Source organism: Phyllostomus discolor, chromosome 4, assembly GCF_004126475.2.
Source record: "Phyllostomus discolor isolate MPI-MPIP mPhyDis1 chromosome 4, mPhyDis1.pri.v3, whole genome shotgun sequence".
Classification (NCBI taxonomy): domain Eukaryota; kingdom Metazoa; phylum Chordata; class Mammalia; order Chiroptera; family Phyllostomidae; genus Phyllostomus; species Phyllostomus discolor.
The window spans coordinates 98614301-98631396 of NC_040906.2; the positions used below are offsets into that span (position 1 = coordinate 98614301).

Genomic DNA, 17096 nt, shown 5'->3' on the forward strand with positions numbered 1-17096 from the left:
CACTGGCAATAACCATTTGTTGTCAAAATTCTTCTGACCTTAGTTTCTTCATCTGCCCTATCTAATCACCAAATTTTAATAACTCTCTTATTTTAAGATTGAATTTTTGTATTGCTGATGTTGAATTTCTTAGCTCTCTACTCCCAAATTCCTTCTTGTGGGCTGTAAAACTCATTAAATGAAATTTAATTAATTAATTTATTTATTTATAGGAGAAGGGAAGGAGGGAGAGAGGGAGAGAAACATCAATGTGTGGTTGCCTCTCACTTGCCCCCAAATGGGGACCTGGCCTGCAACCTAGGCATATGCCCTGATTGGGAATCGAACCAGCGACCCTTTGGTTCCCAGCCTGTGCTCAATCCACTGAGCTACACTAGCCAGGGTGAAATTTAAGTTTTAAAAACTTTTAATTATGAAAAATTTCAGACCTAACAGAAGTAGAGTATAAACATCCATGTACATGTCACTGACTTAGGCAATTACCTACCCATAGCTAGTCTTGATTTATTCCTAGCGCTACCTACTTCCAACTCCCATTATTTTCAAGCAAATCCTGGATACGGTCTCATTTTATCTGTAAAATACATACTTCAGTATGTATTAATTGCTAGACAGAACACCTTCTGTTGAAGTGTTCGTTGAGCAGCACCTTGCTCTTCCCACAAACTAGATAACTACCATGATGATTTTTATTTCCTGGCTTAACTATACACTGTGTAAATTCTTTGAAGGGGTAGATGAGGGAGGGTGGATATTAGAGCACCCAGTTCAAAGCCCTGCAACTAACAGGATGAATGAAAAACTGTAAGTGCTTTAGGTTTTTAATACAATCTTATCCTGAGAATCTAAGGCCTTGTCTTACCTCTTAGTTTCTGTTTGCTTCCTGAACTCTTAGTAAAATTACAAGTTCAAAGCATTTTTTAAATGCTTTTATTTCAGCCTGAGAAGACTTGACAAACAGGATTAACAGAGGCAGTGCCTGCGGGGGCGAGGCCTTCCCGCGGCCCCGCCCCCGCAAGCTCCCTGCCCTCCTTTTCCTCCTCCCCTTGGCGTCCCACTCTTCTTCCCGGCAGCCCTAGCGCCGGATTCCCTGGTCCTCAAGATGGCGGGTGACAGTGAGGTGAGGTGTTCGCTCCCTCCCTATCCCGGTGTATAAATTTGCCCCTCCGCCTTAGCACCTCGGTGCTCAATCTCTTTCTGTTTTTCTTTCCCTTCTCACAGCCCGAGTCCGAGGTATTTGAACTCACGGACTTCACCACTGCTTCCGAATGGGAAAGGTGAGTGAGTCTCTTATTGGTCATCTGTACCTTGGGCCTCGGCGGCCCTCCGCCGCTTCTCCAGCATAGGCAAACCACACAGACTCCACTGCGGTGGGGAGGGTAAGACCCAGGGGTCCCCAGGTCTCCGCCTCTTCCCGTGTCTGGTCAGCTGCAGGCCTCTTCCTCGTTTGGCGTCTGACAAGCCCCGGCCCGCCCCCGGCAGCTAAACCCTTGAGACTCCGGCTCGCAAAGTTTTACTTCCACACCGCTTTCCTTAGACCTTGGATGTTGCCCCCACGCATAAGCAGTTTCCGTAGCTACCACTCTGTACTGTTTTCATTTATGTTTAACTCGTTATCGTGAGCAATAAACTTCGCCGCTGCTTTTTTCCCTCCCGTGTAACATTGGTTTACCCTTTTAGGTGGAAACCTTCAATGTACTTACATTGGTGGTCCGTCTGCCACACCCCCACCACTTCCATCTCGTGTTTTAGAACCTTTTAAAGTCTGCATGGGACTTGGGAACGCTTTAAGTTTCACATTTCAGTGCTTAATACACCCAGGGTTCCTGTACCTGTCCAACCAACTCCGTGTAACAGCCGAAACTGTTGTATCACTGAAATTAATTGAAAGCCTGGTTTGTGGAGGAGTGATGGCTTACATCGAGAAGTTTTGTGTTCCATGTTACAGAAACCCTCCTGTTTTGTGGGTTTTGACTTAGTTAGCTTGCTGCAACATTTAAAAATTTTTCTGGTTGGGAGAGGAAATTTGTGGATGGCATATCACTAGCTGACACAGGAAAATATGAAAGCTCTCTGCTGGAATAATAGTTTGACCTTCGGTACCTTCCAGGAAAAGAAAAGTCAGTAACATAACAATACTGGCAGTGCTTTATTGAGCAGGTACTTTTGTCCAGAATTATGCTAATGGGAAAGAACAAAAACAAAACAGAAAATAGTAAATTGTAAGCTAACTGGTACTATTAAAATAGTAGTTTAAATAAGGATGGTATTGTGGATTACAATTGTTGGAGATGTTTTCATAGAAAAGATAGAAAAGGAGCTGGTCCTTGGAAGTAGAAAGTGGTTGCTTAGACATGAGAAGATACTGAAATGATTAGAGGCAGGTGAAAACGAACCTTTGGGACTTCATGAAGAAATGTGTTACTGCAGTGAAGGTTATCTACTCAAGGGATATACCTAAGATGAATAAAGAAGATTGGACCAGATTATGGACAGCTTCCAAAGCCATGTATAGGAGTCTCCAGATTTGGTGTTGTAAGACAGGGATTCTCAAACTTTAGTATGCATCAGAATCTTAGTTTCTGATTATGTCTGAGGTGGACCTCAAAATTTGCATTTCTAACAAGTTCCCTCCCAGGTGATGTTCATGTTTCCTCTGGGTCAAGAGAACACACTTAGAAAAAAAACATTAAAAAGCAACAGTGAGAGACATTTGATTTTTAGAGTGGCAAAGTGGTGTGAGAGTTGTTTCAGAAGATGAAGTAAAATTAGGGCAAGTGACTTCGATCCATAGTGAGGTTGGTGATTTAGAGACTGGAGAGAAAGGATGGAAGGGAGGACTGTTAAGACATTTCAGAGAAGATTTAGAGAGATACACTTGATGAAATGCAAAGAGTAAAAAGAAGCAAACATGGAACTGCAGTTTGTTTCCTGAAAGAATGAAGGTAAGAAAGTGGCAAAGTGAGAAGACTGCAGTTACAGGCCTGATGAATGTGAAATAATAACTTGATGTTTTGAAGGTAGTTAAAAAAAGTAACCTGAATCTTGGAGGATGGGAGTGGGAGTGAGTGAGGAAACATTGGAGTATGGAATGGAAAATAATCACTTCCTCTCAGCTAAGTATTTAAAATATCCTGAAGTAGAATATTAAAATCCTTCAGCTCCTTATATAGAAATAATTGTTACACAGTTATGAGAGCTATCACAAAGTAGGAGACTTGGTTATTGACTTTTATGCTCTTGTTTCTAGAGTGAAACTAGTGTTTTATGATTTATGGAAAGGTGTTAAGACTTGGAGTCTCTTAAACTTTGAGTTTAATGTTTGAGTGAAAAGTTCTTGTCAGTATGTTATGAGCCATACAGTTTATTGAGAGTATTGACTAGAAGCCCGTACTCTTTATCATTTGTCCATTGAAGAAATATTTATTGAATGCCCATATTTCAAGCACAATTCAGAATATTAGGGATATGGTGGTCAATAAAAACAGATGATTCCTGCTCTTTCTGAATTTACAGTGTAGTGGAAGAGACAGACATGAATCAAATAATAATAGAAATGAGCCTGTAATTACAATTGAAATAAGAGCTGAGGAGAGTAAACCTGGTCTTATAGCAACATAAAGCTATTAGACCTAATATAGAATGAGGAGTCAGAGGAAATGACCCTTCATCTGAGATCTGGAGAGCTTTCAAGGATAAAGGTATTAAATTTTTGTAGTCAAATCTCAGTACTTCAGGATAGAGTCCAATAGTAGAATTAAAAAGGAAGAAAAATCACCTGTAATCCTACCACCATTAGATAGCTATAATTAATATTTTGAGAAAATTTATAATCTACATATGTTGTAAACTTTTTGTCAAACCATATTACTACTTCTGTAGTTTTTATTTAACATATGAACATTTATTTCTTCAAATGACCTTTAAAATATGATTACTAATGGGTACATATTATTCATTGAATGGATATACCATTAATTTACAACTGTTTGCTGCAGTTGAACATTAAGATAGGTTCCATTTTTACCTTTTTAATTGCAGTGTGCATTTCACATGCGAAGTTTTGCTTACATATGGTGGATACACTTTATTATTAAATTTTTATTCTTTTTTAAAAACATGTTAACTTAGTTCTATAGCACTCATTTCCAAAACTATTAATGGCTTTTTCACTGAACCCCCCCAAAAGTGAATTAGTATATTAATGCCTTTAATTTTAAAGAGGAATTACTTAGAAGGTTCAGTTGACTCATAAAAAGTGACTTATCATTGCTATCTTACAACAGAAATGTAAATATTGATATGTAATATTACTGAAGAGAAAACCTGATGCCTTGTATTTTGACTAGAAGTAACTAATACTAGCAATACTGTGTAGGTATTTTAGGAGAGCAATGTTGTTATATTGCATCATACTCTTACACAAGAAGTCAGCTCTTAGAATAATAACAAATCTTTTGAAATTGTCTTTTAATATGTACTTAGCATTACTGAGATTTGACAGTTTTCATTTGCTGATATTGAGTGTATTGCTTGTCAGTATCCCTAATAGGTCTGCTTGATCATTAGATTTAAAGATTAGTGAATAGTTATAAAATCTGTTTGTTATTCCTTAAAGCTGACAAATGTATTTGCATGTTCTTGCCAGATGTTCCTTAAAACTTGTTTTAGTTTAATGAGCAGTGTTCCCAAATAATGTCTTCTTTGGGAATATTAGGGAATTCCTAATTCTTTAAAGGAAAAGTTAAATAGATCATTTCTTTTGAGGATAGGGAAGAGATTATAGGTTTCATAATTATCTTTAATAGCATCATGTTAGTCTGTCAGTTTTACTTCTCTCAAACTTACTCATTTTATATAGACAGTTTTATTAATTCTTAGTTTATATTTTATAGCAGGCAGAATGCCCTTGTTGGGTAAGCAGTAGACTTAAAAATCAAAATCTAAGAATTCTTGGGTTAAAGAAAATTATTATCACTTTTATTCCACATTGATAAAGTAGACCAACAATACTAAACTTATGGAGACTTCTCTGATAAAAAATGTTAAATATAAAAAATACTTTCTAAAATAATTGTATAACTGTAGTAAAAAATATACAGTCTTGTATTTAGAAAGTGTTTTTTGCTCCTTCCTAGGTTTATTTCCAGAGTTGAAGAAGTCTTGAATGATTGGAAACTGATAGGAAACTCTTTGGGAAAGCCACTTGAAAAGGTCAGATCTATTTGCTGGTGTCTCTAAATGAGTATTTACTTTGAAACATCTATTTTTAAGCTCTTTGCTGCATTTGGTACGTTTGAGTTACATGTTTTTTTAAAGTTATGTATCATCTATGAACACAAAATGCTATCTGGAAGAATTTGGATTTGAATCTGTGGCAAGTAATATATGTAAGGCTTTTGTGAACTGTTTTTTAAATAAAATTTTATATGTATAATGTAATTTTTTGTGAGTGATTTTGTTTTTCCTAATGTTTACTACTCTCCATCTCCCTTAGAATGTTAGAAAATCTTTTGGTTGGTCAGAGAGACATTGCAATTACCAGCTTCTTGGGTAGAGTATTTTGGGTAACTAATGAGGAAAATTTTTGGTCTTAACAACCAACTGGCTGTCATTAGCAGCTATTTTATTCAATTTTTGTATTTTACAGTACCACTAATAATAGTTGTTCTCCCCATCTCCCCTCCCTCCACATATCCCTTTTTAACATCATAGATGTTTTGAGTATAAGACTGAAAAAATATTCAAAGTTGAGGTGGAACTCTAATTCTGTAATCTAAGGTACTGGCAGTTTTACTCATAAACTATGCCCAAACTATGTTTACTGAAGCATGTACTCTTAGAATAAACCTAGATTTTTCTGTATTTTCATGAAGGGAACTAACAGTTTGATTTATGCTTATGTAGATGATTCATTTATTAAGTTCTTTTAAAGTAAAATTGATTATGTTTATTATAAATTTATTAACTGCAATTTACCCCTCTGAGGAACTCTTAGTTCTCAATATGTGCTAGGTTTTTTTCATTGTAAGGGTGATATTAACAGAATTTGAGACTATTAAACCATTAGGAGATATTTCTTTAGCTCTATGATAAGAGTAGAAAAAGTAACACTACACATAGAAATCATATTTAAACATCTGAAGTATGTAGAATAAATTGGCTTGCTATATTAAAGTGTGATTACATTTTGAAATGTGAAGTTCCCAATCACCGATCATTTATTATACTTGAAACAAATACCTAACAACAATAATATAGATGTCAGTAAGATTGAAGGCAAAACAAGCTGGGTATAACTGAAATGGGAAATGATTTGCATCACCAAAAAGAGAGCTAAGTTGGGTATTTGTGAGCTCTGATATTCCTTAATTCTATGATTTATACATATTTACTATGTATCTGCTGTGTGCCAGACCTGAAGACAAAGTGAGCAAGATTCGTGTAGCCATTGAACATAAATGCTCATGAGAGAGAGAATACACAAGTAAACAAGGTTAAAATTTTAGATGCTATCTTTAATTTTTGCATATAAGTTGGGTAATGTATTCAAAGTAGGTAGCATTACTGACACAGGTAGTAGTGGCTAAAGGAGTGTAGATTATAGATTTTAGTAAATAAAATGAGACATGGAAAACATGAAATTTCAAGGTGAGTGAACGGTAACAACGATGAGTAAGATTCAAGAAAGTATAAAGGACAGGGATTATTCAGCATATAAAAGGAAGTTAGAGAATACTTTTATAAGATATTTTACTTTATGTGAAGGACAGTGATTATCAATTCTCTTCATTAAGGAAGAATTAAGGAAAATTATTTTTAAAAAACCTTTATGAAAAGTTTTAAATATAAATAATTTAATGAACCCCCATGTGCCCATCATCCAGTTTTAATAATTAATATTCCACCATTTCTTGTTTCAGTAGTACCTCCATCACCTCCCCACCCCTACTAGATTTTTGTTAATAATTGGTGTTTGGGGGGTAAAATTCACATACATATTGTAATACACACAAAACTGCTTGCTTTTGACAAAAATTTATATCAGTGTAACACTCCTCAGTCAAGGTTTTGGACATTTTGCTCACCCAAGAAATGTCGCAGTGTCCCTTTCCAGTTAATTCCCATGCTCCTCACCCATGACCCCTAGGCATTTACTGTTCTTTTTTCCCCTCTCTTTTAAATTGTAGATTACTTTTGCCTGTTCTAGAATTTTATATAATATATATGACATCATATAATATATATACTCTTTGTGCCTGTTTTTTAAACAATAACTTTGCATGTAATTATTTTGTATGAATATACCACAAATTGTTGTACTTGTTGACAGATGTGGCCTATGATGAATAAAGCAGAACATTCTTGTATGAGGCCTTTTGTAGATATGTTTTTATTTCTCTTAGGTAAATACTTAGGAATGGATATGTAAGGTCATAGGATAGTGTATGCCTAAGTGTAAGAAACTGCTGGAGCTTCTTGTACCATTTTACCCACTCCCTCACCCCACTTCCACCAGCAAATATATGAGTTTGGGTGCCTCCATGTTCTCACCAACAATTGGTTTTCAGTCTTAACAAATTTTGTCATCCTAATGGGTATATAGTAGTTAGTGGAATTAATTTGTATTTCTGTGGTAAATATTGGTATTGATCACTTTTTTCATGTGTATGTATGTCTTTTGAAAATCTATTCATGTTTTTTGTCCCCGTTTTAAGTAGGTTGTGGGAGTCTTTTAGTTTTTCTATATATTCCGCTTTTAAGTCTTGACTTGGTAGTTTTGCTGGGTGTTGAAGACATTCTTTTAATACTTTCTTCTAGAAGATTTATCACTTTAGCCTTTATTTAGGTCTATAATCCATCTTGAACTAATATTTTATATGATATGAGGTAGGGAGTCAAAGTTCACTTTTTAAATTATATTTTATTCTATTACAGTGGTCCCAATTTTTCTCCTCCCCCCCCCCCCCCCCACCACCTAGCACTCCCCTGCTTCCTCGGGCAATCCCCGAGTTCAATTTTTTACATAATGGATATCTTATGTGTTCTAGAATCTTCTGGAAAAAAACACTCTTTGTCCATTGAATTACTTTGTTACCTTTGTCAGTTGAACTAAGGGGTCACCTCTGCACTCTATATTCTGCTCCACTAATCTATTTGACTATCCTGATGTTAGTCAGTTGTCTTGACTGCTATAGTTTAGGGTTTCCCAATCTTGAAGTCATTGAAATTTTGGGCAAGACCGTTGTGGGGCTGTGTTGTGGAGTGTATAATACCTAGTAGTTAGTATCCCTAGCCTCTACCTACTAGATGTCAGTAGCACCCTCCCAGTGATGACAACCAAAAACATATCTAGTCATTGCCCAATGTCTCCTGAAGGGCAGATTGCTCTTAGTTGAGAACCACTGAAAAGCTCAATAGTAAGTCTTGAAGTTACGTAGTTAGTATAGCTTTTGCTATTTTCCCAAGACTGTTTTGTATATTCTAGGTCCTTTATGTTTCCATTATGAATTTTAAAATAAACTTGCCAGTTTCTGTAAAAAGAATGATTATGCTGGGACTATGATTGGGATTGTGTTGAATTTATAGATTACTTTGGGGGGAAGTGGCATTTTGATAGTCTTGAAGCTTCCAATCATGAACATGGCACATCTCTCTATTTAAGTCATCTTTAATTTTTCTCAGCAGTGTTTTACAGTTTTTAGGGGAGGTATTGCATATCTTGTTAAATTTATTAGTAAGTACTTTATTTTATATGATGCATTGTAAATAGGATTTTCTTAATTTCCATTTCTAGTTTGTTGTTATTGCATAGACACATAATAAAGTTCAATATGTTGACTTTGTATCTGGATAGATGCAAAGATTCATAATTTTTTGTTAAATCTGCATTTTCTACATTGATAATCATATTGACTGTCAATAAGAACAGTTTTATTTCTTTTTCAATTTCTTTTTATTTCTTATTGTCATTGCACTAACCAGTAAAATATTGAATAGAACTGTTGAGAGTAGGCATCCTGCCCTCTTTGCAGTGGTGGAGGGGAAATTTTCAGTACTTCAGCACTCAGGATTGTAGGCTTTTCATAGATGTCCCTTATAACAACAGTTTGCTGAAAGCTTTCCATCATACATGAGAATTTAATTTATTCAAATCTTGTTCTGTATCTATTGAGATAATCATAGGTTTTTCTTTTTTCATTCTCTGAGTATGGTAATTCATTTTGATTTTAAAATTTCCTTATTGTGGTAAAATATATGTAAAAATTATCATTTTAACCATTTTTAAGTGTAAAATTCCCTGACATTAAATATTTCACATTAGGTTCTTTTCAATCCAAAATACTGAAGCTCTGTATTCTAAACAATACCTGTCCCCTCCTCCACGCCCCTGATAACCACTCTTACTTTTTCCATGAATTTGCTGCTTGAGGTATTTCACGTAAGTGGGATCATACAGTATTTGTCCATTTGTGCCTAGCTTGTTTCACTAAACTTATCTTTGAGGCTCATCCGTGTTGTTGAATATGTCAGAATTTTATTCCTTTTCAAGACTGAATAATATTCCATTGTATGGTATTTTGTTAATCCATTCATTCATCTGTTGATGGACATTTGGGTTGTTTCCACTTTTTGGCAATCTTCAATAACACTGCTGTGAATGTGGTTGTACAAATATCTCTTCGAGTCCTGCATTCAATCCTTTTGGGTATGTACAAAGAAGTGGAATTGCTGGATCATATAATTTTTATTTCTTGATTTTTGAAGAATTCCCATACTTTTGGCAGGCTATAGAATCTGTTTATCTGAAAATATCTTTTTTTAACCTTCTTTTTGAAGGACAATTTTGCTGAGGAATTATGGCTTGACATTTTTTCCCCAGTTCTTTCAAGATGTTGGTTACATTTTTTTGTCTCTAATTTCTGATGAGAAATTAGATTTCATTCTTATTTTTGTTCTGTTTTGGCATTTTTCTCTCTGACTTCTTTCAGGTTTTTTCTTTATCTTCTATGTAGGCTAACTATGATGTGCATGCTTATGTTTTCTTTGTTACTATTGAATATTGAAATTTTTTATTTTTTTAAATTTTTATGTTCTATTATTGTTCAAGTACAATAGTCTCTATTTCCCCCCACCACTCCTCCCCATGCTACCCATCCCCAATTCCCTGCCCCCCTTTGGCTTTGTCTATGTGTCTTTTATACATGTTCCTTGACAACCCTTACCATTTTCCCCCGTTGTCCCCTCCCCCCTCTTCTCTGGTTGCTGTCAGTTCTTAATTTCAGTGTCTCTGGTATATGTTGCTTGCTTGTTTGGTTTGTTGATTAGGTTCCACTTACAGGTGAGATTATGTGGCATTTGTTTTTCACTGCCTAGCTTATTTCACTTAGCATAATGTTCTCCAGATCCATCCATGCTGTTGCGAAGGCTAGGATCTCCTTTCTTTTTTTTTTGCTGCATAGTATTCCATTGTGTACATGTACCATAGTTTTCTTGATCCACTTACCATATTTTTTGGACTGTAAGATGCACCCCTGCAAACTCATGCCCTGCCCCCCACCCCGACAATTCGGTAGGAAAATGAAGCAGCAACCCTACTCTACCACCCCTGCCCCCGCCCTCCAGCAAGCCAGGCAAGCTACATTCCGACTATAAGATGCACCCCCTTTCCTCCCAAATTTGGGGGTAAATGCGTCTTATAGTTTCGAAAATATGATGCTAATGGGCACTTAGGTTGCTTCCAGCACTTGGCTATTGTAAATTGTGCTGCTATGAACATTGAGGTACATAGGTTCTTTTGGATTGATGTTTCAGGATTCTTAGGGTATTATCCCAGCAGTGGAATTGCTGAATCAAAAGACAGTTCCATTTTTAATTTTCTGAGGAAATTACATACTGTTTCCCATAGTGGCTGCACCAGTCTTCATTCCCACCAACAGTGAGACCTACTATACTAGGGTTCCATTTTCTCCACAACCTCACCAGCACTTACTGATTGTTGATTTGCTTATGGTGGCCATTCTGACTGGTGTGAAGTGGTATCTCATTGTGGTTTTAATTTGCACCTCTCTGATGCCTAGTGATACTGAACATCCTTTCATATATCTCTGGGCCTTGTGTATGTCCTCCTTGGAGAAGTGTCTGTTCAAGTCCTTTGCCCATTTTTTAATTTTTTTTCCCCCCTGGAGTGGAGTTGTGTGAGTTTGTTATATATTTTGGAGATCAAACCCTTTTCTGAGGTATCATTGGCAAATATGTTTTCCCATGTGGTTGGTTTGCTTTCATTTTGCTGATGTTTTCTTTAGCTGTGCAGAAGCTTTTTATTTTGATAAAGTCCCATTTGTTTATTCTTTCTTTTATGTCACTTACTCTAGGGGATGTATCGGTGAAAATAATACTTGTGGAATATCTGAGATTTTCCTGCTTATGTTTCTCTCTGGGACTTTTATGGTGTTGTGACTGTTTTGTAAATCTTTCATCCATCTTGTGTTTATTTTTGTGTATGGTGTAAGTTGGTGGTTGAGTTTCATTTTTTTGCATAGAGCTGTCTTGATCTCCCAACACCATTTATTAAAGAGGCTATTTCTACTCCATTATGCTCCTGCTCCCTTTGTTGAATATTAACTGACTGTGGAGACTTGGGTTTATTTCTGGGCTATCTATTCTGTTCCATTGGTCTATGTATCTGTTCTTATGCTAGTACCAGACTGTTTTGACTACTGTGGCCTTGTAATATAGTTTGATATCAGGTATTGTGATCCTTCCGACTTCGTTTTCTTTGTTCACTTTGTTCTTCTTCTTTTTTTTTTTTTTTAAATATATTTTATTGATTATGCTATTACAGTTGTCCCATTTCCCCCTTCACTCCCCTCCACCCTGTACCCCCTCTCCCACCCACATTCCCCCCCTTTAGTCCATGTCCATGTGTCATACTTATGAGTTCTTTAGTTTCTACATTTCCCGTACTATTCTTGCCCTCCCCCTATCTATTTTCAACCTACATTCTATGCTACTTATTCTCTATACCTTTTCCCCCTCTCTCCTCCTCCCACCCCTACTGCTATCCCCCCATGTGCCCTCCATTTCTGTGGTTCTGTTCCTATTCTAGTTGTTTACTTAGTTTCTTTTGGTTTTGCTTTAGGTGTGGTTGTTAATAATTGTGAGTTTGTTGTCCTTTTACTATACATATCTTTATCTTCTTTTCTTAGATAAGTCCCTTTAGCATTTCATAAAGTAAGGGCTTGGTGATGATGAACTCCTTTAATTTGACCTTATCTGAAAAGCACTTTATCTTCTCTTCCATTCTAAATGAGAGCTTTGCTGGATAGAGCAATCTGGGATGTAGGTCCTTGTCTTTCATGACTTGGAATATTTCTTTCCAGCCCCTTCTTGCCTGTAAGGTCTCTTTTGAGAAATCAGCTGACAGTCTGATGGGAACTCCTTTGTAGGTTACTGTCCCCTTACCTCTTGCTGCTTCTAGGATTCTCTCCTTCGTTTTTACCTTGGCTAATGTAATTATGATGTGCCTTGGTGTGTTTCTTCTTGGGTCCAACTTCTTTGGGGCTCTCTGCGCTCCTTGGATTTCTTGGAAGACTGTTCCCTTTGCCAGTTTGGGGAAGTTCTCCTTTATTATTTGTTCAAATAACTTTTCCACTTGTTGGTCCTCCCCTTCTGGTACCCCTATAATTCGGATGTTGGAACGTTTAAAGGTGTCCTCGATGGTCTTAAGCTTTTCTTCGATTTTTTGAATTCTTATTTCATCATGCTTTCCTGCTTGGTTGATTCTATCTTCCTTCTGGTCCACTGTGTTGTTTTGAGACTCAGATTCCTTCCTTTCACAATTGGCTCTCCTCCGTGTGTCTTCCTGCATCTCTTTTATGGTAATCTGCATTTTTTCATGTAATTTGCATCCAAAATCAACCAGTTCCGTGAGCTTCCTGATCACCAGTGTTTTGAACTGTGCATCTGATAGATTGGCTATTTCTTGGTCACTCAAAAGGATGAGTCCTGGGAGACTGATCTGTTCTGCTGGAAACATATCTTATGTCTTTCCCTATCTCTCCTATTATTTTATTTATTTGTTTATTTATTCTCCGGTCTGGTCGCTCTTGTTACGTTGGGGGGCGGAGCCTTAGGTGTTCACCAGGGCTGGGTGCCCCAGATGCTAGATTGTGACGTTAGATGTGGGGGCAGGGGCGGGAGCAGGAACAGGAGGGATCAATGGCGACCGTTCCATTCTCCTGGAGTCAGACACTTCCCTGGGCTTCTGGGCCGTGAGCTCTGCCCTGGTCCACAATCGCTGCCCCACTGATTCCCCCAGCTGCTGCTTGCGTACTCAGGGATCACCGCTGCACTGCTGCGCTCTTGCGCGCCGGATTGCTGTCGCGCTGATTTTGCGCCAAATTTCCCCCGACCTACGCGCGCCGGCAACCCGCGCCAGCCCCGCGCCCTCTCGGCTCGTCGTCCCCTACCAGTCTGGATGTACGGGTCTACTTTAACTTCTTGGCTGTCCGACTTCCATTTAGATAAATCCTCTGACAGTTCTGATATTATGACTGCAAATCATTGTTGTAAATTATTGTTCTGTTCTTGGTTGTGCGAGGAGGTATCGTGCGTCCACCTATTCCTCCATCTTGCCGGAAGTCTATATATCTGTTCTTCTATCTCAAAATTGCTGCAGCTATTTGGGGTCATTTATGGTTCCATATAAATTCTTGAAATGTTTGTTGTATATCTATGACATATGTCATTGGTATTTCGATAGGGATTGCGTTGAATCTATAAATTGTTTTGGACATTATGGACACTTTGATGTTAATTCATCCAGTCTATGAACATGGTATAGGCTTCCATTTGTTTGTGTCTTCCTTAATTTCTTTCTTTAATTTGGTATTGTGTAGTTTTCTGAGTACAGATCTTTTATCTGCTTGGTTAGGTTTATTCTTAGGTACTTTATTTTTCTTGTTGCTATATCAAATGGGATTTTTTACTTAATTTCTGTTTCTCATTTGTTGTTATTGGTGTACAAAAATGCCTTTGATTTCTGTGTGCTGACTTTGTATCCTGCTGTTTTGCCAAATTCACCTATTAGGTTGAGTAGTTTTTTGGTGCAGTCTCTAGCGTTTTGTATATATACTATCATGTCATCTGCAAACAATGACAGTTTTACTCCTCCTTTCCAGTTTGGATTCCTTTTATTTCTCTTGTCAAATTGCTGTGTCTAGAACTTCCCATACTATGTTGAATAGAAGTGCTAAAAGTGGACACCCTTGTCTTGTTCCTGATCTTAGTGGGAAAGCTTTTAGTTTTTGCCCATTTAGTATGATGTTGGCTGTAGGTTTCTTGTATGTGGCCTTTAGTACGTTGAGGTGTGCTCCCTCTATTCCCAGTTTGCTGAGTGTTTTTGACATAAATGGATGCTGTACCTTATCAAATGTTTTTTCTGCATCTGCCAGTACGATCATGTGATTTTTGTCTTCCCTTTTGTTTATGTGATGTATTACATTTATTGATTTGCAAATATTGTACCATCCTTGCATCCCTGGAATGAATCCCACTTGGTCATGGTGTATGATCTTTTTAATGTATTGCTGGATGCAGTTTGCCAATATTTTGTTGAGGATTTTAGTGTCTATATTCACCAGCGATATTGTCCTGTAATTGTGTTTCTCTGTTGTGTCTTTATGTGGTTTTGGGATTAGGATGATACTGGCTTCCTAAAAAGAATTTGGGAGTCTTCCCTCTTCTTGGATTTTTTTGAAAAGTCTGTAAAGGATGGCCCTAAGTGTTTTGGGAATTCTCCTGTGAAGCCATCCGGTCCAGGGCTTTTGTGTGTTGGGAGTTTTTTGATTACTACTTTGATTTCACCAGCTGTTAACCAGTCCTTTTAGGCTTTCTGCTGCTTCTTGATTCAGTTTTGGAAGATTATATTTTTCTAAAAATTTGTCTATTTCACCCAGATTTTCAAATTCCTTGGCATAGAGTTGTTCATAGTAATTTCTTACAATCCTTTTTATTTTTGTGGTGTCAGTTGTAATCACTCCTTTTCATTTCTCATTTTGTTTATTTGGGTCTTCTCTCTTTTTTTTTCTTTATGAGTCTGCTTAAAGGCTTGTCAGTTTCGTTTATCTTCTAAAAGAAGCAACTCCTGGATTTATTGATCCTCAGAATTGTTGTTTCGGTCTCTATTTCATTTAATTCTATTCTGATCTTGTTTATTTCCTTCCTTCTATTTGCTTTTGGCCTGTTTGTTGTTGTTCTCCAGTTCTTATAGGTGTAAGGTTAGCTTGTTTATTTTAAATATTTTTATCTTTCTTTAGGTAGGCCTCATTGCTTTGAACTTCCCCCTCAGGGCTGCCTTCAGTATGTCTCATAACTTTTGGACTGTTTTGAGTTCATTTTCATTTGTTTCCATAAATTTTTTGACTTCTTCCTTGATCTCAGTATTAACCCACTCATTGTTGAATAGCATGCTATTCAATATCCATGAATTTGTTTTTGAGATTTTTACTTGAGGTTGGTTTCTAGTTTCAGGCCCTTTAGTCTGAAGAAATGCTTGATATGATTTCAGTTTTCTTGAATTTGTTGAGGCTTGTTTTGTGTCCTATCATGTGGTCTGTCTTGGAAGATGTTCCATGTGCATTTGAAAAGAATGTGTATTTTCCATTTTGGGGATGAAAGGCTCTATATATATCAGTTAATTCCATTTGATCTTGGGCATTGTTCAGTGCTGCAATATCCTTGTTGATATTTTGTTTGGAAGATCTATCCATTGTTGAGAGTGAGGTATTAAAATCCCCTTCTATAATTGTATTGCTGTCTATGTCTTTCTTGAAGTCCTCCAAGATTTTCCTTATGTATTTGGATGTGCTTATGTTGGATGCATGTAAGTTTACAATATTTATGTCTTCATGATGGATTCTTCCCTTTAGTATTATGAAGTGTCCTTCTGTGTCTCTTTTTATGGACTTTGTTTTGAACTCTATTTTTTCTGACGTAAGTGTCACTATTCCAGCTTTATTTCCTTGTCTATTTGCCTGGAATATTTTTTTCCAAGTCTTCGGTTTCCATCTGTGTAGATGTTTTGTTCTGAGATGGGTCTCTTATAGGCAGCATATTTTTAGGGTCATGTTTTCTTATCCATTCAGGTACCCTGTGTCTTTTGATTGGAGTATTTAATGCATTTACATGTAAGGTTATTATTGGTGGGTACTTATTCATTGCCACTTTACCCCCTTTGTACCTGCATTCCTCTCTCTTTTCACTGTTTTTCTTCCTCTTCTTAAAGCATTCCCTTTAGCTTATCTTGGAATACTTATTTGGTGGAGGTGTATTCTTTTGGTCTTCTTTTGTCTGGGAAACTTCTTATTTCACTTTCTATTTTAAATAAGAACCTTGGCGGGTAGAATAGTCTTGGTTGCAGGCCTTTGCTTTTCATTTCTTGGAATATTCCTTGCCATTCCCTTCTGGCTTGTAGTGTTTCTGTTGACAAGTCAGCTCCTAGCTTTATTGGGGCTCCCTTGTAGGCAAACTTCCTTGTTGCCTTTAAGATTCTTTCTTTGTCTTTTGCCATTTTAATTATGATGTTTCTTGGAATGGGCCGTTTTGGATTCCTCTTGATTGGGACCCTCTGTGCTTCCTTGATTGGCTTGACTTTTTCTCTGAATAAATTTTTTGTTTTTCTTCAAATTAAGGAAGTTTGGCCATTATTGCCTCAAATATTTTCTTGCCCCATTGTCTGTATTTTTTTGTGACTAAGTTATTTTTATCTTTGACCTCTTACTACTGTTCTGTAGGCATAGGTCTCTAAGGCTCTGCTGTCTTCAAGTTTTTTTTTCTGTTTGATTATTTCTCTTGAGTTACCTTTGAGTTAGTTCCTTTAGTGTTTCTTCTGCTGTTTCCAATTTCCTATTAAGCCCAGGTAATGTATCTTCCAGTTCAGTTATTGTAGTTTTTTAGGTTCACAATTTCTATTTGGTTCTGTTTATCATTTCCAATTCTCTGAGGTTTCTCATCTCTGAATTTGTCCTTGAACATATTTATTATAGCTAGTGAAAAGCCATTTTAATTTTAACACCTAGGGCTTCTTGGGTATA

At 36.8% G+C, this 17096-nt stretch overlaps 1 protein-coding gene across 3 annotated transcripts in view; it reads left to right on the plus strand.

The window, feature by feature from the left end:
- The first annotated feature begins 1063 nt into the window (after positions 1 to 1063).
- Positions 1064 to 17096, plus strand: part of RAB3GAP1 (RAB3 GTPase activating protein catalytic subunit 1) — a 113250-nt gene continuing 97217 nt past the window's right edge. For all 3 annotated transcript variants that reach the window (XR_004902670.1, XM_028508674.2, XM_028508675.2), the window contains exons 1-3: positions 1064 to 1120; positions 1222 to 1277; positions 5139 to 5214. Coding sequence is in view for 2 of the 3 variants with exons in the window: in XM_028508674.2 (XP_028364475.1) it covers positions 1103 to 1120; positions 1222 to 1277; positions 5139 to 5214 (150 nt within the window). In the remaining variant the exon portion in view is untranslated. The remainder of the gene's footprint in view (positions 1121 to 1221; positions 1278 to 5138; positions 5215 to 17096) is intronic.